General features: G+C 41.5%; 3 protein-coding genes across 3 annotated transcripts; 2 read left to right on the top strand and 1 right to left on the bottom strand.

The window, feature by feature from the left end:
* Nucleotides 1-432: 432 nt before the first annotated feature.
* On the bottom strand, nucleotides 433-2543 carry LOC147254987 (diablo IAP-binding mitochondrial protein-like). Its single transcript, XM_086215266.1, has 6 exons — nucleotides 2257-2543; nucleotides 1928-2057; nucleotides 1704-1829; nucleotides 1411-1521; nucleotides 1206-1302; nucleotides 433-1019 (listed from the first exon to the last, which is right to left on the bottom strand). The coding sequence occupies exons 1-6, from the start codon at nucleotides 2394-2396 to the stop codon at nucleotides 814-816; spliced, it is 810 nt and encodes a 269-aa protein (XP_086071392.1). The 5' UTR covers nucleotides 2397-2543; the 3' UTR covers nucleotides 433-813.
* On the top strand, nucleotides 2543-6764 carry or95a1 (odorant receptor, family 95, subfamily A, member 1). The gene is made up of 3 exons (XM_086215039.1): nucleotides 2543-2553; nucleotides 3027-3134; nucleotides 5969-6764. The coding sequence occupies exons 1-3, from the start codon at nucleotides 2543-2545 to the stop codon at nucleotides 6762-6764; spliced, it is 915 nt and encodes a 304-aa protein (XP_086071165.1).
* A 2687-nt stretch (nucleotides 6765-9451) lies between these two features.
* On the top strand, nucleotides 9452-21614 carry p4ha3 (prolyl 4-hydroxylase, alpha polypeptide III). The gene is made up of 13 exons (XM_086215267.1): nucleotides 9452-9731; nucleotides 10938-11092; nucleotides 11216-11439; nucleotides 13308-13457; nucleotides 13531-13582; nucleotides 13669-13832; nucleotides 14300-14476; nucleotides 18151-18215; nucleotides 19053-19212; nucleotides 19309-19371; nucleotides 19771-19839; nucleotides 20280-20376; nucleotides 21061-21614. Exons 1-13 carry the CDS (start codon nucleotides 9475-9477, stop codon nucleotides 21129-21131), a joined length of 1704 nt encoding a protein of 567 aa, XP_086071393.1. The 5' UTR covers nucleotides 9452-9474; the 3' UTR covers nucleotides 21132-21614.
* The last annotated feature ends 242 nt before the right edge of the window (nucleotides 21615-21856 follow it).

The raw sequence follows: 21856 nt of genomic DNA on the forward strand, positions 1-21856 counted from the left end.
AGACCTCTGTAAGCAGTTTTGGGAAGGAAACCTTCTCCTCTCGGATGAGATGGAAACTCTGGTCTCCTACAACCACCATTCCTAAAAATAATGGGTTATGAACCATGAATGGAACTCCAGAGATTTTATTCAAGTTGACAAATACATTTCCTCTTCTAAGGTCTGGCAAAAGCTAGTTGGCATTTTGTTATCAGATACAAAACTCATTCTGCCCAAAGAATTCTTATTCACCAGGAATTTGTGCTGTTCCGTAAATGTCAATCATACTTTGGTGATGCTTTGTAATACTCATGTTACATCAACGATTCAACTTTAGACCCAACAAAAGCAGGAAAAGAAGATTAATCTAACCTGCAGACTGCAGTATAAGGCCCATGGGGATGGATCATAGATGCAATAAAACTTGTCATCAATAATTATACAAAACCACAGTTTTATTCTTTAAATGTATTTTTTATTACAATAAAACACAGAATAAACAACACTGTACTCAGATGATGGACAGCCTATTTAGTATAATATATACTGGAGAAATTAAGCATTTCCCGGGAGCTCCAAAAGCAGCTGACATTCACCAATCAAATAAATAAACTTAAATAACAATTAACGTAACAATAATTATAAAGAGTTAGCTCCTGATCCGATTCCCAATTCAAAATTTCTCTCTCTTTTATGTTAAGTCAAACATATTTAGGCTCAAACGTGAAGAGACATGAAAGGGAAACAAGATTAACAGAAAGCACAACGCTCGAGCAGCTGTCGGTGGAATCAAATCAATCAGGGGGAACGACGGGACTTCTTTCCATCTCTGCCTCAGTCCTCTCGGAGATAAGCCTCATGCACCTCTAGCTCTTCGCCGTTCTCTAACATGGCAGTGTATTCTGCCATCCTCTGGATCTCTTCTACTTTCGTCTCGGCCAACCTCTTTTTTGCATCTGCTGACATCTTCTGTGCCTCCTCCACCTGGGACTGGGACACCTGAATGTTTGTCCTCACTGTGATGGACGCGTGTTCGGCTCCTACAAACACACATTTTCAAAACTTTACTTTGAGTCGAGTATGACAATTACAAACTGTAAGAAAGTACTCTTGCCTACTACCTTATTTTAAATAAAGTTTAATTTGTCCATCTTTCAATTGTACACAAATAGTATGTCCCTCCGTCCAGGTGGAATGATACTCTGGGTCTGACACTTCCTACTCACCAGAAGTGTAAGCTGCTTCAGCTGCCATTTTGCACAGGTTGACAGCGTTGATCCACGTTGACTCAAAACGTTTGCATTCATCTAGATGGTCACTAACCTGATGAAGAGACAAGACAAGCTCAGTATGAAAGATGATTCAAAAATATTTTTTTACAAGGTAGATATACGGGGTGGTGGTGCTTGTTTATGCTTAATGCAGACTAACCTCTGCTCGCAGGCCATTGATCACCTGCTGGAGTGAATCTTCTTCTGCTGGGGTCAGTTTTCCCAGTGAGGCCAAATACCGTCTTTGCAGAGCGATGAGTGTGTGCACAGCCTGAGCAAACAAAAGGAGGACATGAAATCAGGGGCAGTGGGAGGGACGTTTCTGCAACTTCCCATTAAACCCAGATGTCATGGTTTACTCTTGAGAGAGTCCAGATATCCCAGGAATGTGTGAAGTATCAAGTATAGAGAGTAATATTTGGATATAATGTATAACAAATTATATGAACGCACCTTTGAGTAGTCTGTGACAGCATCTAGGAGAGCCAGGGTGGTCTGGGAGAGGAAAGTACTGGAACTGTCTGTGACCACCGAGGCTGCTCTCCTGATCAGGGAGTCATGAGAGAGGCTTTCCGCCTGCTACAAACACAGGAAGAAAATATTTCAGTCATATTTCTAAAAGGTCCATACAGTGGCCGTATTTTGGGGTGGGCCACAATTGTTATATTCACACTCACCTGTGTAAACGGGACAGCATAAAGGTCGTGGCCCAGACTAAAAGATGCCATGTTTATGTGGATCGTATCTTTCCATTTCCCCAAATTCTGCGCTGAGGGCTTCTTGGTGCTGAAGATGTTGCTGTCAGAGCTGATGCAAGAAATAAGGACAACAACTTAAAACAGTCAGGACGAAAGTGTTTACTCTCTAAATTCGATCTGATACATATGATACATATTTCTAACAACAAAGCAAGTGAGATGTAGACTTTGATGCATATATATAAAATGATTTTCAATAACTGGAAATTCTGTGTTCTCATGCAGCTGTGTTGGTAACATCAACCTACCTTAGGAGGCGGCTGCAGGCTGCTGCTCCTCGTTTGAGGACGCTCCTGTGGGTCTGCAGCAGTGAGACGTCTGTCTGGTTGTGCAGAAGACCTCCTGCTGCGCGGCTGGCACACACTGAGCACTGACGAATGGCTTGCATTTTGCAGATAAATGTGATCTGCTGCAAATATGGACCGTGTGTAATTTGATCGGTCAAAAATACGCAGCTCAGTTAGCTGAATTTGCGTTGGTGAATCTCTCCTATTGCTCGACACCTTTCAGTTTGCTCCTCCACAACCACCTGACATGTCCTGCAGGTATTTGTAAGGCCTCATCACTAACTCATTACGTAAAATGTATTGATCTGTTGACTCTGGCTGCAAACCTGCGTATGTAGCTTTATCTTTAAAGGCCACAGAGATAGGAACTGCGTGCAGCTTGCAGCGTCTACGATAAGCAGTCAGTTGTGTTTTTGTACCTTTAAATTAGGGCTTGAATGCATCAGCACTTGCAGCTTTGGAGTCACGAAACAGTTTTTGCTCCTATAAAATGAGGAAAAGGCAAAATCTTCCAAATTTGGATCCAAATCAAAATAAACCCACCGATAAAAAAACAAAAAAACATTTTTACTTCCACAAAGTGTCAGTCTACATCTAGTTTTCTTTTGGACTGCTGTCTGACATGACATGCTTATTCACACTGTAACAAGTTTATGTAGTTTTTACCGCATTACTAGTGTATAATAAAGAAATGCTTATTGCAGAACCTTCATACATCATGTTTACTGTAGAGCTGTTCAGTATTATAGGACAAAAATTTGCTGGGGAAATTCAACTGAAATTATTTATTTTGCTGTGAATCACAATACAGCAACTCTAGGTGGGATTTCTTTTTCACGGTGAGACAATCCTCTATCTTTGAGAGTACACTTTGGATTATTTCTTGATTTTACTAACAAGATTCAACACTTCCGTCAGCCTTAAGCAAGGTAACGTTTGCACAGTACCTTTGACACTTTCCGTCTTTAAAAGAGAAGAAGAATCTCACCATGCTTCTAAACAAGACAGCAGGATGCTACTGCAGGTCACTGTCAGGCCATCGGCCCGATGCAGAGGCTGAGGCGGGTTCAGCGGCAGCAGCCAGACAGGTTCACCGTCAGCCAGACGACACGATCATCAACCAGCAAAAGCTGCGTACACAGTATCGCTGTCAGATTTTGTAAAGCATGTCCTGCAACATTAATATACACGGCCTTTTTATATTAATTAGTTTACTGAATACAGCTTAGTTTAATTTATCAACACTTGGTGTCCTTTAATATTTCACTAAATCTCTTGCTGCCAAATGTTTGGTAATGGTGTGCATGGATGGCCTGCAGACCTGCAGATAGTTGGCTGGCAGAGCTGGTTTGCACTCGACTGAAAGTTTGTTTTGGACAGAGATATTTTTTTGTCCCTGGTGTCCTGATTACTGACGCAGAACTTACGTAAAGCCCAAGTGGGATGCTCTCAACAGAGTCAACACGTTTGCCAAACAAATGAAAAACTTTACATTGCACAATTAGACTCAGGAGCTTTAGGTTAATCATTAGCTCACCTGTTCCTAACCAAGCAGGGAATACAGGCTCTGCTCTAGAGATGTTCAGCACAGTGCTCAGCCCCATTTACACATTTACGAGCGAGTGAATTATCTAATCTGTAGAAAGATCTTTCATGAGTTTCATCATCACATTGTTTCAGATCACACCGAGAGTGCATCTAAAAAGTGCCGTTGATCTCTATTGTGCTGTGTGAGAGAGGAAAAAAAATGATGAAATGAAGCAGAAAAACTTGTTTTGTGTGAGATAAGTTGTTTTCAAGTTGTTAATACTTTGTACTTGTACACTCAATCAAACAGTTTTGTTGATATTGGCGGGACTTCCCATTTGAATTTGAGGACTCCCACCCTGTATTCAGTGAATGATAGATTGGAGTTTGTTTACATGGCGTCTCTCCTTCTTGACCTGGTCCATAAACCGTCATCCACACCGACTCCTGCAAAGACAAACACCCAAAACTGCACTGTACTAGAGAGAGCCAGGACCACCCTGCCAAAGCATGGCAGGTCTCCATCCAAAGCAGGGCAAGAACCATTTGAGGTAGAAAAATCAGACGGTAAAAAAAAAAGCACTTTGCCGTAATTTAGTGATGTTTGATCTCAACAAGTTCAGTCGCATCAACATGTGGGCGCAAGGTTTTCCATCCAACTTGAGAAGACTGCTTCCAATAAATGTTACTTGGTTTCAGTGCTCAGTATCTCGTAGACTAAACTTATAGAATTCCCAACTGCAGCTTAAGTGTCCAAATAAAGAGTTCATTCGCAAAGCCAGAGAAAAGTCAACCTTCAAATAAATAAACTGACACCTGATCAACTGATATTTCATTCGACGCATTTGCTTTCACGCAAAAAAAAAAAAGAATATCCAAAACTGTTGGCCTGTAGCAGATATTAAATCTGGAAACAGATCACAAAGGGAAAATGTTCTTGGTCACCAGATGATATTTTCAGGTTAAAATTTTAAAAATGCAAATGTGAATCATCGCAGAACTCACATGAGAATACAAGTGAGGTCCCTGATGGGTTTTTTTAGCAGCGATAATAGTGTGTTTGAAATAAATGTTGAAAATCCCTGTTTGTTTGGGGGCTTTCTACAAAATAAGCACAGTTCTTAGACTTGTTTTGCAGATTACAGCTTCCTAAAACTGTCTTTAAAACACTTTATTTTTATTTTCAACATTTACTTTTGATATTGATATCTCTCTCTCTTCTTTCATTGTTGCACACTATAAAAACTACAGTATTTTTACACAATATTCATATTATATGTCTTTTGCATGAGTTAACACTTGTCAGTAAATAATTCTGCTGTAGGCTCTTTTCAAAAGTCATGTTGTGAAAATCTCTCAACGAGTAGCTCAGTAATACTCATGTGAGTGTGTTTGCGTTTATCTAAGGAAACATGTAATATGTTCAATATCACACCAGAGGTCTGCTAAAATAGGATAAACAAAAGAACACAACTATCTGATCATGTGAAATGTAGCGTTTATGGTTTTTTCCAAACTTTTGTTTGTCCATCAAAAAATGATGAGTGGGTGCACGGCGGAAAACATATTTCAGAAGTGTACTTTGGTGAAAAAGTCTCACAACGACAGCGATCGCTGAGCTCCCTGCTGAGAACCACGAGCCTAATGAGAAACATAACGCTTTATGATGCTGGCATGAAAATAATGTATCTCTAAGGGATTGAAGTTGATGTCATGAGTACTTTAATGAAGTCAAAGACATCAGATAAGGAGAACAACCCAGAAACATTTCATGATAAGAAGGATGGAAAACTAAAGCTCAGTCTGCTGTCTTGTGAGGGATTTATTCGACGAGAGCAACTTGTTGTGTTATGTTCCATCCTAAACAGGCGGTGAATTGTCTTCTTATTCCGACGCTTTTGATATCATTGAACTGCATCCTAAGGATTTGTTTTAAACACAATGTATATGATCCTGTGAGATATTTGTCTCTCCGTCAGGTTTGTGTTGCTCTGCATGTATGCAAAATGAACCTGACCGAGTCTCCAATCAATGCAACATCCCACAGAACCTTGTCTGTGATCATCAAAGTGTGTTTGGTGATCCCCTTCTTCTGCGTCTTCCTCTTCTGTATTACTGTCATGGTTAATATCTTTGCATCTCACAGGCACTTTATGGACTCCTCACGTTACGTCCTGTTTGCTTACATGCTGATCAACGACACCCTTCAGCTGCTGTCCTCTGTGCTGCTCTTCCTCTTCGTCATGGGTCAGGTGAAGTTCGCCATTGTCTACTGTGCTCCTCTGCTGTTTCTTTCCACAGCCACTTTCAAGAACACGCCCTTAATCCTGGCCACCATGTCACTGGAGCGTTATGTTGCCATTTTCTATCCGCTGCAGCGGCCTGCGGCCTGGCGCTCTGACCGCATCTGGATCATTATTCTGTGTCTGTGGCTCATCAGCTGCATCAGCCCTCTAATTGACTTCTCTGTCCGGGAACGTGATTCAGCTGTGGATGACCTCACAACGCCTGTGCTTTGCAAAAATGCTGCTGTTAACTCGTCTCTAGTGCAGACCTTGTTCAAGGCAGTTTTGAATGTGCTCATCTTTGCTTCTGTGCCCATCATCATCCTCTTCACCTATGTGAAGATCCTGCTGGAGACGAGGAAGCTGAGGCAGGACGGGGCGTCTGTGAACAAGGCCATGCACACGGTGCTGCTGCACGGCTTCCAGCTGCTGCTGTGTGTGTTGGCCTTCACCCACCCCATCACCGAGACTCTCATCGTGCTGCACGCCAACTGGTTACCAGAAGACATCGCCTTTTTCAATTACTTCTGTTTTATTCTCATCCCACGCTTTCTCAGCCCTCTCATCTATGGTTTTCGGGATCAAAGTCTCAGGGTCTACATTTGGAAAACTTTTATCTGCTGCTCAAACAAGATCAAACCCACAGTCAGAGTTTGAGGAAAGCTGCTGGATAAGAAATTCTGTTTTGTTTTTTTATTTAAACAAGTCACTCAATGAAGATAATGCCTCTAAAAATAATTTACAAATGTCCAGAGATGCATTATGGAGATTTATGAGCTATAAAACCATTGGTGAATGACCAGAGGCCTCAGATTTAAACTCTTCTGAACTATGAAGAACCTCGGCTGACATGCGAAAGCAATCATAACCTCTTTCTTGGCTCTCTGTCTAGATGAGATCAGCAGTTCAATCGAGATACCTCCATCAAATATTAACCAGCTGTGCCCTTAATTCTGCCCCTCAATAATCAGTTAAAATTACACAATTGGAAGTTGTCCCACATTAGGTCTGGCAGTGGAATTGGTCTCTCAGTTCTTCCAGAGGAGTCCACGACTGCAGGGTTCACCGAAAATACATTTGGCCTTCTTTCATTTACCATCATTCGGCATTATTGCAAGTATCGACAAGATATAGAACAAAAAACAAAACAAAACAAAAAAAAAAACCCACACAATCTATGTGTTATACTACATTTCAAGCTCTATCTTTGCAGTTAAGTTTATTACTGTGTGTATTTGGTTCGTGGTGAACATTTTGTACGTGTATAAATGTAGTTATTATGTTCGATGTTTGTGTGAAAGGTCTGGTGAGATTCAGAATAATATCTGAACGATTAGAAATACAGAAATAAAAGTCTGCCAAATATGCAAATAGTGTATGTATGAATGTGTGATATTTATCATGAACTGTTGAATGCACAACATTTAAATATGTGCATTTTTTCACCGAAAGAAACATACATTCGCATGTCTTTGTGTTATTTATGAAATGTGAATAATATTCAATGTTTCAGGAAAAAAAACAACAACAAACTGAGTAAACATTCAGCATCTCAAATGCTGCTTATATCATCGCCTCACACGTACAAATGTATTAAATGACGATTGTTGTTGTTTTTTTGTTGATTAACGCAACAAATGAAGCGACTCAAATGTCTCAATGAGACTGTCTGACTGTTGAGGTGACAGATGCTTTGAGATAATTATGACAAGAGTGAAGGAACAAAATCGTTTGGCATCAGCACAACAGCAGTACACACACACACACACACACACACACACACACACACACACACACACACACACAGGGAAGAAGAATAGAAGGCTTATCAAAATACCACACTTTGCCACAGGATGTCGCTGTCTTCCCCATATAATGGACCTTGATTGAAATCCCTCCCAAAATCCTGCTTCAAGTAGTTGTGTTGCCCAGTTACTAACCAAAATGTGTCAGAAGCAGTTAGTCTGCTGAGTCTAAAAGTAAAAAGTCAACAATATGAAAGGGATTTAACCTGAGTGTCCTGGATTGGAATGTATTAGCCATTCATCCACCGCACCATGCTATCATCATCACATGACTTTCTCTGGCAGACAACATTTGGGTCAAACTTCTCTGAAAACCTCCTCTAAAATTAACTTCATGGTTATTGTAACCATGAAATTTGCATAGGTTTGAGAAAGATGTAATTTACCTCAACCTACTGGCACGGCCAAACCGGGATCTTTCCTTAAATATAAATTTGGCTGCATTCAGCAGGCCAATTAAACCAGAGGCGCTGGTGTGTTGAGAACCCTTCAGGAGAACTGGAGAAGAAAAGCAGCTGAGATGCTCATTACTGGGGCTCTAAAGGCACATTCAGCTCAGATTTCACAGCAGAGGAAGAGTTCAGAGGACAGATTAAACCTTCACAAATCAGTCTAGAATCCAGATTAGCGCTGTTATTTTGAGTTAAACTGCTGCATGTTGCTTTAACCGGAGAGTCCATTCATACAAAGAAATATAAGGAGTGATTATTGTGTGCACAGCACTGTTCAGTGCATCTTCAGTCCCAGCATGTGGCCTGAGAAATGCTCAGGAGCCAAGCAAGATTACAGCGTCTACACAATTCTCACAGTATAATTTCTGCCAAAAAAATTCACAAATTTTCTATCTATATTTGAAACCGTATACACATTTGTGTATATATTCTTAGAGCAGAACCACATTTTGTCTGTCAGTATGTATTTCCTTGTGTACTTTCTGTGGCAATGAAGTTTTTTTTTTTAAATTGTTTTAATTTCATTTTTTTTTAGTCATTTTGTCATTGTACTTTTTTCCCCTTTACCATTACTTCTGGGATGCAAACATCTGTGCCAGTCTTTGAATCTGACTTTGATTAAAACCGGTCTAGGCACTGATACTTGACGTCATGAGAGTCTAAATTTAAAAAAAAAAAAACAAAAAAAAAACGCTTTCAAGTGTCGTTTGTCTGCGTGGAATTCACCGTTCAGATTTATTACTGCATCGTGGGTGTAGTGCCAAGTTTCGACCTGCAGGCGTCGCTATTTCTCAAAACTCAATCAAGAGGCACATCTTTTGTTATCTATTTTCGGACTTCAACAACTTATCTATCATTTCATTTTCATCGGGGATTTGTTTGCACCCGAGCGTTAACACATGCAAGAACGGCCTCCACTGACTGTCCCGGATCTTTTCAATATTCCACTTATCATGGGGCTATTAAGGCGTGGGGTGGGTGCTGCAGGTCTGTCCCAGGAACAGGCGGTGAAAGCTGATCTCAGATGTGAGGAGGGAGATCCCAGTGAGCCCTGCAGAGGCACGTTTCTCTCAGAGAGAGCCAGCCGTAAAATACTGAAGATCTCGGCTCATGTTCAGGACGGAGGGAAAAGCTCAGGCACGGCAGGAAACAATTAGGTACCGGGGACCAGGTTCTGTGCCGGGGATGAAGACCATTGCCTGTGTATACTTGAGTTGGGGTCTCCTGACCGTGATCCCGGATTCATCAGGGGAAATGTATACGTCGCTGCTGAACGTGAAGCAGGCGATCAGTGTTGAACGGAAACTGATCAATTACTTAAGAACTTATATTGACCACGAGATGGAGAGACTGGAGGACATCAAGCGGTGAGTGACGGTGACAGGGCCGATGATAAGAGATGTCAAGAAGCCCAAAGTATAATTATTCTTATTTCCACTCAATTGTAAAAGGCTCGGAAACTATTTGTAATTTCAGGGAAAGTATGAGGAGGGTTAAGGGGGGGGGGGGGGCACGTCTCTGGTGATGATATCATCTGGTGACAGATCCTGGCTGCTCCACAGAGAGTAAATAATAATGGAACATTTCAAGACATCATGACAGCACATGTGGAGGATTTACAGGGATGATAGCTCAGGGTTAGAGCCCCTCTTCAGACAGACCTCTGCACCGGCTCAGTATATTTGACTTTGAGGCATGAAACTTCTCAAAATTAAACTTTCCTCTTTTATTCCTGTACCTTCAATGTTAAATGATCCGTCTTAGCCATTTTTCTGTTTTTAAGTTTGCCCATACGGTGTATTTTCATAGAAATGTGCTGAAAGTAAAATAACTTTCTGCAAAATGTGAAGATCCTATAAACTTGTGTTCTGTTTTTACAAATAACTTTGAGAGATATCAGCATTTGGGAAAATTACTTACAAAATACTTACATTTTTACAATAAATATTGGGAAAAAATAATCTAATATCGTGTATCCTTTTCAGTAAATGCATGAAAGGTGACCTCATGGCATCAGTAGCGTGATAGTTTCAAGCAGTTTACCAAAATTTATCTTAAGAGAAAAATGTAGCATGTGCAAAAATACAAAACATGGGTGCAGTTTTAATAAAATCATTTTTTTGCTGTCTGTGTTCCAGGCATTTTGGAATGTTTTAAACTAAAGTCAAAGACCCGTCGCATGATGATATTGTACAATTCGGTTTCTTATCATTCATATTTGGGGGCAGATTCGGTGAAATGAGCATAACCATTTTAACCAGAAGCAACATGAGTAACATGAATTAAATACCTGGAATTGCTGAGGTTTTTTTAAAAGCTGAAAACCTCAATCAAACTGAATTCAGGGTGACTGCAGGAGAACAAGACTTCACTCTTAACTCATTTGTGTTTGTATGATTCAACCCTCGTGGAAATCACCATGACACCATATAACTACCTCTAATTTCACATTATTCTGTAATTTAAAGTCATTTTGGTTTGTATTTTTTCTTCTGCTCTGATGATGATGATTGTGGTGAATGTGGCAAATGTATCTTTCCATCCTTTGAGTTAACCAATGCCCCCCCCCCCAGTTTCTATGTCAAAGTGTCTGACCTGCATCGTGAGGTTTACAAAGGGCCTGCAGCTGCGATGGCGAACCCGCTGGTGGCGTTCACCCTCATCAAGCGGCTGCAGTCAGAGTGGCTGAATGTAGTTTACAGCGAAGAAGCCGTGGAGAACACTGAAGGTAGGCTCTTCTTTACAAACACATCTGGTGACGATGGGCAAACACCCTCCGCAAACACACACTTAACTACTGACACCACCCAACCCTCCCCCCCAGTTTATCTCTTGGCCTTCTGCGATCCAGCCCTCAGGTCTAGTTACAAGGAGGAAGAGGCTGATCTGCCCAAACTGGAAGACCTCCAGGGGGCCGCAAAAGGGCTGATGAGGCTGCAGGATGTATACGCTCTCCACGTTGCCAGTCTCACAAGGGGTCAATTCCAGAGATTCACCAGTGGAAAGCTTGTTGATGTCCACATGCCTGCAGTTTCTGTCGCGCTATCTGGGGATGACTGTTTTTTGGTTGGAAAGGTACACCATGCATGACTTCTCCTTCTTATCCTACTGTTGTTTCTGTATTCATCATTGCATCCAGGAAATGAGACAAGAGAGTGTTGAAAGATGTTTTCACCCCTCATAAAATCCTTGCCCATGTGAAGTAATGAGACTCGGAGCTATTTAACACGTGTTGCTTTGAAAATTGGCCCTCCCTGATTAACTTCACACTCCAAAACCCTGCTTTTATTCCAAACCTGTCAGTCATTGTGTGGTGGGAATCCAGACAGTCTGCCTGGGAAAAGTGGAATTCTTCCCATTTTGTGGCTGGGAATCTATTTCGTGTGAAGATGAATATGCTCTTATATAAGCATGAAAAAGAGAAAAAAGGCTTCCCCACAAATATATTCCACTGTTTATGTTTGGTGGTGATGTGTAAGGGCAGGGCAGTGTGTGAGACAGACATCCTCTTGTATGGAAAAGACATTATCTCACGCCGCACAGGAGACTTGAGCAAAGAGCAGACGTTACCTACGCTCAGGATTAGATTATCTGAGGCAATCTGTGAACAGAGAATCTTAGTTTTAGCTTGTTGTCAAGAAAAAAGCTGCCTGCACACGCTTTTTTCTTTTCTTTTCTTTTCTTTTCTTTTCTTTTTACAGCTGTTAAACCACTCTTTCAAAACCAGAAGGTAACAGATGTTTATGGCTTTTCAGTTACTTTGGGTTTAATTTTAAAGATCCATCATTTCACCACTCACATATCCTCTCCAAACGTAGGCTTGCATTTATATACTTCATTGGTTCTTTGGTGCATCGATGTAACAGCTGATAAATTATGAGGTGTGATGTTGTTAAATGGTTGTCAAGTCATGGCAGGGAAGATAAGTCATGTGTCTGAGTGATTTGGGGGTGTAAATGCTACAATGGACTTTTTTGTTGTGTGTGTGTGTGTGTGTGTGTGTGTGTGTGTGTGTGTGTGTGTGTGTGTGTGTGTGTGTGTGCGTGTGGAGGACCTGTGGATAGAATCTTGAATGGGAGGAGCCTAATGTAGTTACACCCTGTCTCTGCTGCAGTGTCAGGCCTTCACTCAACACCTTCTTAATCAGGTCCAAGTCAGTTTCAAACTGTTTTCAAGTGTTGCATTAAAGGTGTTTCCTAAAGTTCTGTCCAGGATGCAAACGTCTGTAATCTCTTGCCCCAGAAGAGACCGAGGAAGTCTGAAAAAAAAAAAAAAGAGCAGCAGGAATCTCAAGAAGTGAGAGTGAAAGTTCTCCCGGGGAGACTCTACATGACCCATCCATTCATCACTTCTAGCCTTTGGCAGCTGTGCAACCTTCCCCTGTAGTGTTGCAGCGCACATCATTCATTCACACAAAACCACTGACCAAAGATCACAATGTCCAGTTTTGCCAGGAAGCCGCATCAGCCTCACTATTATCCAGAAGGGAGCGGACGCTGTCTTTAGACTTGCCTCAGTTGGCAGCTGGCCCCTGTACGGGAGTAGGCACCACAGCTTGGCCTTCCTCTGTCAGCTGAGTCCCACTTGTTGCAGGATTGTGATCTGAATGATACGTGGTCAAGAAATGTGGCCTTAGTGTCAGGCACCAAACTTGAGAATTTATTATTCTTAAATGTGTCTTACCTTTTCACTTTCCTGCCTGTAGAACTACAAACCTTTTAAGATTGTGTGTATAACTTTTTGAATGTCCTTAAAAGTAGATCTGGCGAGAAAGAAAGAAATATTTCATTCCAAGTACACTAAACATTTCTTAAGTCTACAAAGCATCTCATGAGAACTACTAAATCATATGATGACTGTTTTTGATGTGTAATGTGAACTTGTGTATTTTATGGTGATACGACTTGTATTAAGTAATTTATTATTTTTTATTCTTTACACAGGTGGCCTATGAGCAGGAGGACTATTACCACTCAGTGCAGTGGTTGGAGGAGTCGGTACGTCTCTTCAGGGTCGCGGGAGGAGTGTGGAACCCCGCGAACGAGGGAACTTTAGAGGACGCTCTGGATCACTTGGCCTTCTCCCACTTTAAAGTAAGTCGATGGACTCGCAGTTTTAAGAGGAATGATAAAAACAGCCTGCTTTAAATTCCTCTCATTGATGCAGACAGGAAACATCTCCTACGCCATGAGTCTGTCTCAGGAGTTATTGCATCACAGTAAGTCCTTAAGAACGCTCTTCCCTGATTTAGAAATATGCACAACAATGAATAAATATTCACTCTGTTTCAACGTGTCTTCTCAGATCCTATGAACGGAAGAGTTTTGCAGAATGTTGAGAAATACGAGAAGTTGCTGGTTACAAGTCCGCCTGTATCGATCAGGGGCGGAGGGCTGAAGAGGCCCACGACCAATTATTTAAGGACCAGAGACACTTATGAGAGACTCTGCCAGACCCAAGGCTCTCAGGTATGCATCACCATTAATGATGAGTCTGCATACACACTGTGCACCAAGAAAATAGCAGACGGAGTCAATAGAGTGCTCTTAACTGTATAATACTGTAATAACATATGTGAACAAGAATGCTGATTTTTCAATGTATATTTATCCTGAAAGGGACATGCTAATACATCTAATTCTCCCTGTGTTGTTCATTTGCTATTATACTATAGACTGGGGGTAAATGGCTTCTAATGTTATATGCTGGAAGTGTACTGAAAAAGTTAAGACTGAAATGGAAAAAGTGGAGGATAAATATGTTGTATTAGTATATTTTTCATTTAAATCATATTATCATGACAAGTCTGGCTCAGTTCTCTTGTTTGAATTTTTATCCCTGCAGGTTTACTATTCTCTTCTCCTTGACTCGGCAAATTACTTTCAAAGATGCATTTTCTCATTAATGGACTTTAGATCCATGTTTCTTTTAACAGCCAATGCATTTTAAAAACCCCAGACTATTCTGCGACTATTTCACCAACGGCAGTCCGGGGCTGCAACTGCTGCCAATGAGACGTGAAGTGCTGAGCCTGCAGCCGTACGTGGCCCTTTACCACAACTTCATCACCGATGCAGAGACCGAAGACATCAAGAGGCTCGCCCAGCCAGGAGTAAGTGCCAGCAATGCACTTTTATCTCATGACTTGTGGGTAAAGAAACGTGTTTCTAATACATATGTCAGCTTTTTATGCATTAAGAAAAAGAGCAGTGGTTTTCCATCCAGCACTGCCATTTTCAGGAACCTCAAATGGTTTCATAATCGAGCTTTGGTATTTGGATGTTTCTGCGTTGTCCGTCTGTCCCTCTGATTCTCCTGAATCAAGCATGTACTGAAATGAATTTGTGGTCAAAGCTGAAGGTCACTGAACTCATGTGTGCCACTTAATTATGATAAAATGGTGATTCAACACAAATCAGAAGTTGTCATGCAAGGCACCAAATCATGAACAACTAGGGGTTCAGTATCTTGATCAAGGACGCTGTGACTCAGGGGAAGCCTGGATTGAATCATCGCGCCTCTGCTTTCCAGACAAGAACTCCACCTCTTGAGCCCTTCTGGTATAGCTTTGGCCAGTGGCTTATGCTGTACAATGAGTAATCCCAAATTGCCAACACCTCAAGACTAGTGCCCATGGGTTTTAGCTCCCTTGTTAGTGTAAACGCTGGCCAGTGGGTAATGCTGTACACTGAGTAAACCTCCCTCCTTGACACCTCAGGAGAAGCCCTGTTGACTGTGGTTTTTAACCTCACAGCAAGTGCACCCACCTCTTATGCTGACAGACATTGGTTAAAGGTGAACTGTGGATAGAGCTCAGACACACAAGTCACACCACCATACTCAATAATCAATATGCTGATAATGACAAAAAAATCCACTCAAACATCCAATATGATGACACAGAAACAGGGAGACATTCTGTTTCCTAAAGGTCAACTTAACACTTTTGAGCCTGTTGAGACCGTCCGTATCTCTCAGGCTCAAAAGCTGAGTTCTGTGGTTCCGTATGGAAACCCTCCATTCTTAAAAGACAATGAGAGGGAGGAGTACCTGCCCTGACAGTTACAACAAAAAAAAAAGGTGACACAGTCCCATACCAAATCCAGTCAGAAGACCTGTAAAAATGTCCTTTCAGCTGAGAAACTGCTAGTCCTCCTCTGGTTTAATTGCTTTTATTGTGCCTATTTCTGCAGAAGTGCACTTAGAACTGTGTTTATATTCTAGTGACGCCGACGCTGCTGTTTGTTGCTCCGACAGATCCCATTTACTCTGTTTTGAAATTAACTACGAGATCCAATCAGGAGCTGGATTACTGTTGGGGAGCAGACGAGCTGTCAGAATGCTTGTCTGATTGATCAGTTATTTTCTAATTTCTCATCAGGGTTGCAGATAAGTGCATTTCCAGACATACACAGACAGTCTCACCTGGCTACAACCTCACTGTGACATCATCACGTTGTGCATCGTGTTTCCTGGCTGTTATTTTGCGGTAGTTTGAGTGCCCTCATGGGATTGCCTAATTGTGTTTACTGCTGCAACTTAACGACTGCAACATCAAGACAGTTTGTTGAAGTTTGTTGAAATGAAAGGAGGCCATGTTAGAAACTGATTTAAATGCTGCTGTTGCCAATCTGAACATCTTGTACCTCAAGAAGCGAATGTTTTTGTGATTGAACATCTTTGAGGCTTTCCATTTACCATCTGCTGCTGTGGTTAGCTTTCCACTATGGAGAACTGAAAACTGCTATTGGGCAGCTTGTGACTATGATGATTGATTTATCATTTTAAAACCTGTTTCACTAGTAATGCAATCCAAAATATTTACAAGCGTCTCTTATAGTTTGCCCTCAAGATTTCACACCGTTAGTACGGAAACACTGGTGTCGTTCTTGCATTGATAAGGAAACGGCGTTGTCTTTCATCTGACCCAAATAAGAAAAATACCCACACGCTGGGACTCCTAATTTGATTGACGCTCTTCACTTGGATTGCCGTTCTAATATTTTCGATGCTTAAACATTCATAGAAAATAGTAGCGTAGAGAGTTTTTACTGCAGAAAAGCTGATGGAAGGTGATTTGGTGATGTGGGTGCAAACTTGGCAGCCTTGCCTTGGCCTGTTGTTGACTGAGATTGTGACCTGTCCAGTGAACAGAAGCTGGATGTGGATATAGCATTCTAGAAAAAAAAAATTATGTTGCTGTGGTTCTTAAAATAAATGTTTTTTTCTGAGGTTTTGCCCCACAGTTTGCTCCAACAGCATATCCTCCCTCTACCTTGGTTACACATATAATACAGTACATACTGCTGTACGTTATTCATCAACACAAGTTCCTGCTTGCACATATCCAGGTCCAGCCTCATCTAGGTTTGCTTAGTCTTGCTTTGTCTTTGGTCGTTTTTTTATCATGAGACCCTGAGAAGAAGCGTCAGTGGGCAGCTTGCCTCATTTTGTGTTTCTTGTGCCAAGATATGCATTAAAAGAGAAACTGCGCTTTAAAGGTGGAAACGTTTAATGTGACTGTTTTACTGTATTTATTGTACTCAAAGAAAAGATGTTTATCAAAATGACATTTGGTGAATAAGCACGCTTTACTTAGTCCTCCTGTTGGACTGTGTGACTGCAGGGGTGTAGGTCAACTGTATACCTTTTCCTGATGGAAAGATTTTGGACTCTTTGGAGGATGACTTGGTCTGCTTCCAAATATACAGTAAGACTTTAAGGAATGAGGAATACATTACTATGAAACTTGGCTGAGCACCACAAACGTTTCAAATGATCCTGCAGGGCTCTACTGGCCCACTCCAAGGGCACGTCTAGATTGCTTCAATATCTGTCACAGTATCATTCTATACTCTTCTCATCTAAATGAAAAGTCAGCACGTTGTCGTCGAGGTTTTCTCTCAGTTACTTTGGGGACTACGCGGTGAGCTAACCCACTTGATGCCTATGGTGTCTATAAGGATTTGTAATTGTTAATGACTTTTCCATCCTTTGCTCGGATGGAAACCCTTGTACTTATTTCATCATCATGTCAGCTTGTGGGCTGATTGAAAACAGGCCCAGAGTATGGTATTAATTTGTCACGTGGGAGTATCATTCATTAGCCACAGGAACGGTTTACTCTTTGGTCAAGGCTACTTGTTTTGACAAAAGTTGTTATTGTATGTTTTCTTGGGGAGGAAGTGATGCGTGAAACAATATTTTGACATGGTTTTTGGTTCTTTCCCCTCCTGTTAAGCTGTTTATTGGAGCAGTGAGCCCTCCTGTGAGCCCCACATGACATCAAATTGCAGTTTGATTGAAAAACGAAATCAGAGCTACAGCTAGCACATTCAGGGTGTAATTTGAAAGATTCTGAGGCTCTTCTGCAATTTCAGTCTCAGAAACTAAATCTTAAGGAGAGCAGACTTGCTTCCAGACACAGACTTTGAGGTTCTCTTGCATTTGAATTCATGTTGATGAAATGGCAAGTGAGTAAAGTCATTAGCACATTTTTGCATAATGTCGTGCTACCTTTCAGTCAAAAATTATTAAATAATTCAATTATTCAAGACAGTGGAAGCAAGATGTGAAGATTGGCTAAAGGGAATCATCATGGCAGCTTTGGAGATTCTGTTCCTGTTCCTATTTGAACTGATTTCTGTTTTCCTGCCAGCAGCTTATGTGTCCATGCTGTAGCTCATATTTAGTCCGTGTTTGGAGATGGACATCTAAGCTTGGATGCTGTAATGATCACAATCATAAAAATGCTGCTTTTTTTTTTTTCCTGTCTCTGCTGAAAAGTTGAGAAGATCAGTTGTGGCAACTGGAGAGAAACAAGCAACAGCAGACTATCGGATCAGCAAGAGGTACCAGATTTTAAACACCTGGTTTTATGACATGCTGTTAATTGCCAGTGATTAGATTCATGTTAATCTGAAGAACATTTGAGTTTTCCTGCTGGGAAATACACTTTCACCCCTAAAACCAGACAATGATAGAAACCCCTCTCTCCTCTGTGCATCCATCAGTGAGCTGAGACACACAGAGAGCATCTGACCGCTAGTGAGTTTAGTGCAATAAATGTTAGTGCATGTGAACTGCTTGCATACCTCCATCAAAAGTCCTCAAATACACTTTCTGCCAAACAGTTCCTGTCTGCATTGCCATAACTAGAGCTGTGCATAACGTTCTTTACAAAATAACAATGGTAATTGTAGAATCTGATCCATGGAACACTTTTCCTGACTGGGTGCAGTAATTTGATGCGGAACCTCCAAATCCCTATTGTTTCTGCGGCCTTCAAAAGAAAACATTTGTTTACAACTAGAAGAGCGACTACTGCTCCTAATCGTGGTCGACTTTGCAGGAGAATATGACGACGATTACCTCTGAACAAAACAAGAGCCTGAACCTGATTTATCTGATGACTTTTGAGTGTGGTATCCTAAGATTTCCCACCAACTGCACCATTCATTAAGCTAAGCTGGCAGTCAGTGGCTTTTTGCGAGTCTCAAAGAACTACATGCGCAGATGAGAGAATCGTATTTATCTGCTTTTGTTGCTCCAAGGAGGATGGCAAATCAGTACATTGACTAAAAAGTTGGCTTTTTCCTCTAAACACAGTTGTAGGAGTAATAACTTTCAAACGACTGATAATTGAACAGTATCTAAACTATAAATACATTCAATATGTGTTTTTACAGTGCATGGCTGAAGGGCTCGGGACACTCCATTGTGGAGAAGCTGGATCAGAGGATCTCCATGCTCACGGGTCTGAATGTGACGCATCCATACGCTGAGTACCTCCAAGTGGTGAATTATGGGATTGGTGGTCATTATGAACCACATTTTGACCACGCTACAGTAAGTCATACACTCATGTAACACAATCGTGGATTATGTACAATAATGATGACAAAAGTAAATATTGAATGTGTGTTTGCATTTTCACACATGCAGTCACCTTCAAGTCCCGTGTTTAAGTTAAAAACTGGAAATCGAGTGGCAACCTTCATGATATACGTGAGTAAAGTAGTACTTTCTTAAGACCCGCTATGATTCAGCAGCTAGACGCCCTTGGGCAGATTCCCCCTGGCTGTCCAGAAGTCTAAATTAAAAAGGAAACAAATGAGACCTTTGCCATGAGTGTTGCAGCCTCTTGGAACAAGCTACCGTATGAGCTCAGACTTGACTCATGAATTTTGTTTTTGAGATATTCTGTGTTGCAATATATGGTTTACTTTAATATTCTTGTGCTCAAGTTCTTTGTAATTTTATTATTATTAGTAATCCAAAGTGACAGTTTGAGTGTAAGGAAAATGAATGATGACTTGTGAGGCTTTGGAAACAGCGTGGTAATCTTCTCATAACATTAGCACATGAACACAAGACACACTGGTGAAGGAATGTCCTTTTCCACAGCTCAGCTCGGTGGAAGCAGGTGGCTCCACAGCCTTCATCTATGCCAACTTCAGCGTCCCCGTCATGGAGGTAACCACACAAATCAGGATCCTTTGTCTGTGTGTCATATTTGCCTGAAGCTAAAGGATTTTTCACCTCGCTCCGCACACCCCCTCACATTCTCCAGTGCAGCTGTCAAAATCCTACACGATCAGATCCCAGCAACAACAACAACCATGACTGTTCCCACCACAGTACTGCTATTGTACAACTGAGCCTCAGAGATGTTGAAATTTTTTGGATTGATGCATGAGCTGCTATGGAAGGTTTACCAGGCCATCCGTGAGGTCTAACCTCTCTTTTTATTGAGACCTCATTTCCTTGCTGAAAATAGCAGAAACCCATAAACTAATACGATGACTAATAAAATAATGTTCTCAGTCTTGGCTCTGGCTTCTCAGTATTTGATAAATAGGTTTACCACAGCTCTAATTGAGAACTTTTGTAATTTCTGACCTTTCTAATTGCAGAAATCTGCCATTTTCTGGTGGAACCTCCACAGAAACGGTCAAGGAAATGATGACACACTGCATGCTGGGTGCCCGGTGCTTATCGGTGACAAATGGGGTAAGAGTCAGTCACTCAACCACCTGAATTAGAGAGGCTCCTTGTTGTCTTGTGTTTTTCTGCATCCGAATGATGGTCTGTTTCTCATAATATTTTTTTTTTCCAGTGTCGAGCATTTTTGTTATATAGGAGGAGCTCATCTATGAGCGCCAGGGCACATCTGCACTGCATTATTCATTTAAGGATGTTACCGAGAGCAGCTCAGACACTGAGCGCTCATCTTGGAAGCTTACATCTGCTGCTGATTGGTGGCGGAAATGTGTGTCAGGGACCATGTTAAGCTATTATTAATCATCTCAAAGAAGCTGAAGAAATATTTCCCTGTTTTGCTTCATTAAACTTTTGTTTTCTGAAATGGATGCTAAGGCTCGCTCTCAACTCCATTTTAGAGGAAATAAAAGTAATAAAAATTCAATTTATGCTGTTGTTTTAAGCCGTAGCAGTCGTGTTCTAACTGGATTATGATGTCAGTCATCCCTCCGCTGACCTTGGTGATCACATGACTTTACCTCGAGGCTTTTTTGTGTGAAATTTCTCTGCAATTATTGAAAGAGCATTTGATATAGACGATGACTTAATCCCTTAACAGCATGTGAAAGATTAGGCCTCTCCTGTGAAATATCTCTCGGTGAATAATCATTCTTGAAGATACTTTGACCGTCTCCAACTTTGTGTATGTTTCAGTGGCAAACAAATGGATCCATGAGCACGGCCAAGAGTTCCAGCATCGGTGCAGCCTGAATCCTGAAGAGTAAGGAGGGGATTGACGAGTTTACAAGAACCAGCCTCTCTGCTCATGAGGCACAAATGCAGGTAGAGGGGAGTCAGTCAGAAAGTGTGCACAAAGGCAGGGGAGATTAGAAGTGTAAAGGTGTAACCTGTGATTGGAGCCCCAGGCCACCAAACAGCTTCTAGTGAACAGTGGACACAGTGCTGCGGTCGACTGGACAAGCCTGAGCTGCATTTGGATGGAGGAGGTGTGGAGGAGGAGCGGGGCAGCGGGCAGTCAGCCCCCGGAGGCCAAATGTTCTCTTGCTCTCACTGGCCCGTGTGCCTCAGATGGAGAGGGGTCTCTGCCGTTTACACTGTACTGGTTTCAGTGCAAGGCTGTTTGCTCCCTGCTCTAAACTGATCCTGTGCAGCAGTATTTCTACACAGGGACCCCTCTAGGGTCTGATAGCTGTGCAGGTACTCAGAACCTGTGTAGATGCCAAAGTTTACAAAGATACCTATGAATGAGCCACAGTGAATGTAGATAAAATGTTGCACTTTGTGTATTTGTTCATGAAATACTGCATTTGATGTAATGTTTCGGGGAAATATTAATAAATGCTGCTTTTGGATTTGAGAATTGCATCATCTTGTTTTAGTGAGGCAGAGAAAATATGACACTGATGTTTGGAGAGGGAACGTTTCGGCATCTTGAACTCAGAGGAGCATTTTTCTCCACTGCGATACTTTTTTTCCTCCAGAATGCAGC

Source organism: Aulostomus chinensis, chromosome 10 (genome assembly GCF_037954235.1).
Source record: "Aulostomus chinensis isolate RoL2024-O1b breed Wild chromosome 10, RoL_Achi_v1.0, whole genome shotgun sequence".
NCBI classification, from domain to species: domain Eukaryota; kingdom Metazoa; phylum Chordata; class Actinopteri; order Syngnathiformes; family Aulostomidae; genus Aulostomus; species Aulostomus chinensis.

Coding starts and splice junctions, on each gene's coding strand:
- or95a1 (XM_086215039.1), top strand. Junction 3,135..5,968: donor GGTGGGATTTCTTTTTCACG/GTGAGACAATCC, acceptor TGCATCTCACAG/GCACTTTATGGACTCCTCAC.
- p4ha3 (XM_086215267.1), top strand. CDS start 9,475: ATGTTCAGGACGGAGGGAAAAGCTCAGGCACGGCAGGAAACAATTAGG. Junction 13,458..13,530: donor TGGCCTTCTCCCACTTTAAA/GTAAGTCGATGG, acceptor TCATTGATGCAG/ACAGGAAACATCTCCTACGC. Junction 13,833..14,299: donor GCCAGACCCAAGGCTCTCAG/GTATGCATCACC, acceptor TTCTTTTAACAG/CCAATGCATTTTAAAAACCC.
- LOC147254987 (XM_086215266.1), bottom strand. CDS start 2,396: ATGCAAGCCATTCGTCAGTGCTCAGTGTGTGCCAGCCGCGCAGCAGGA. Junction 1,830..1,927: donor ATGCTGTCCCGTTTACACAG/GTGAGTGTGAAT, acceptor CTGTGTTTGTAG/CAGGCGGAAAGCCTCTCTCA. Junction 1,303..1,410: donor TCAATGGCCTGCGAGCAGAG/GTTAGTCTGCAT, acceptor TCTCTTCATCAG/GTTAGTGACCATCTAGATGA.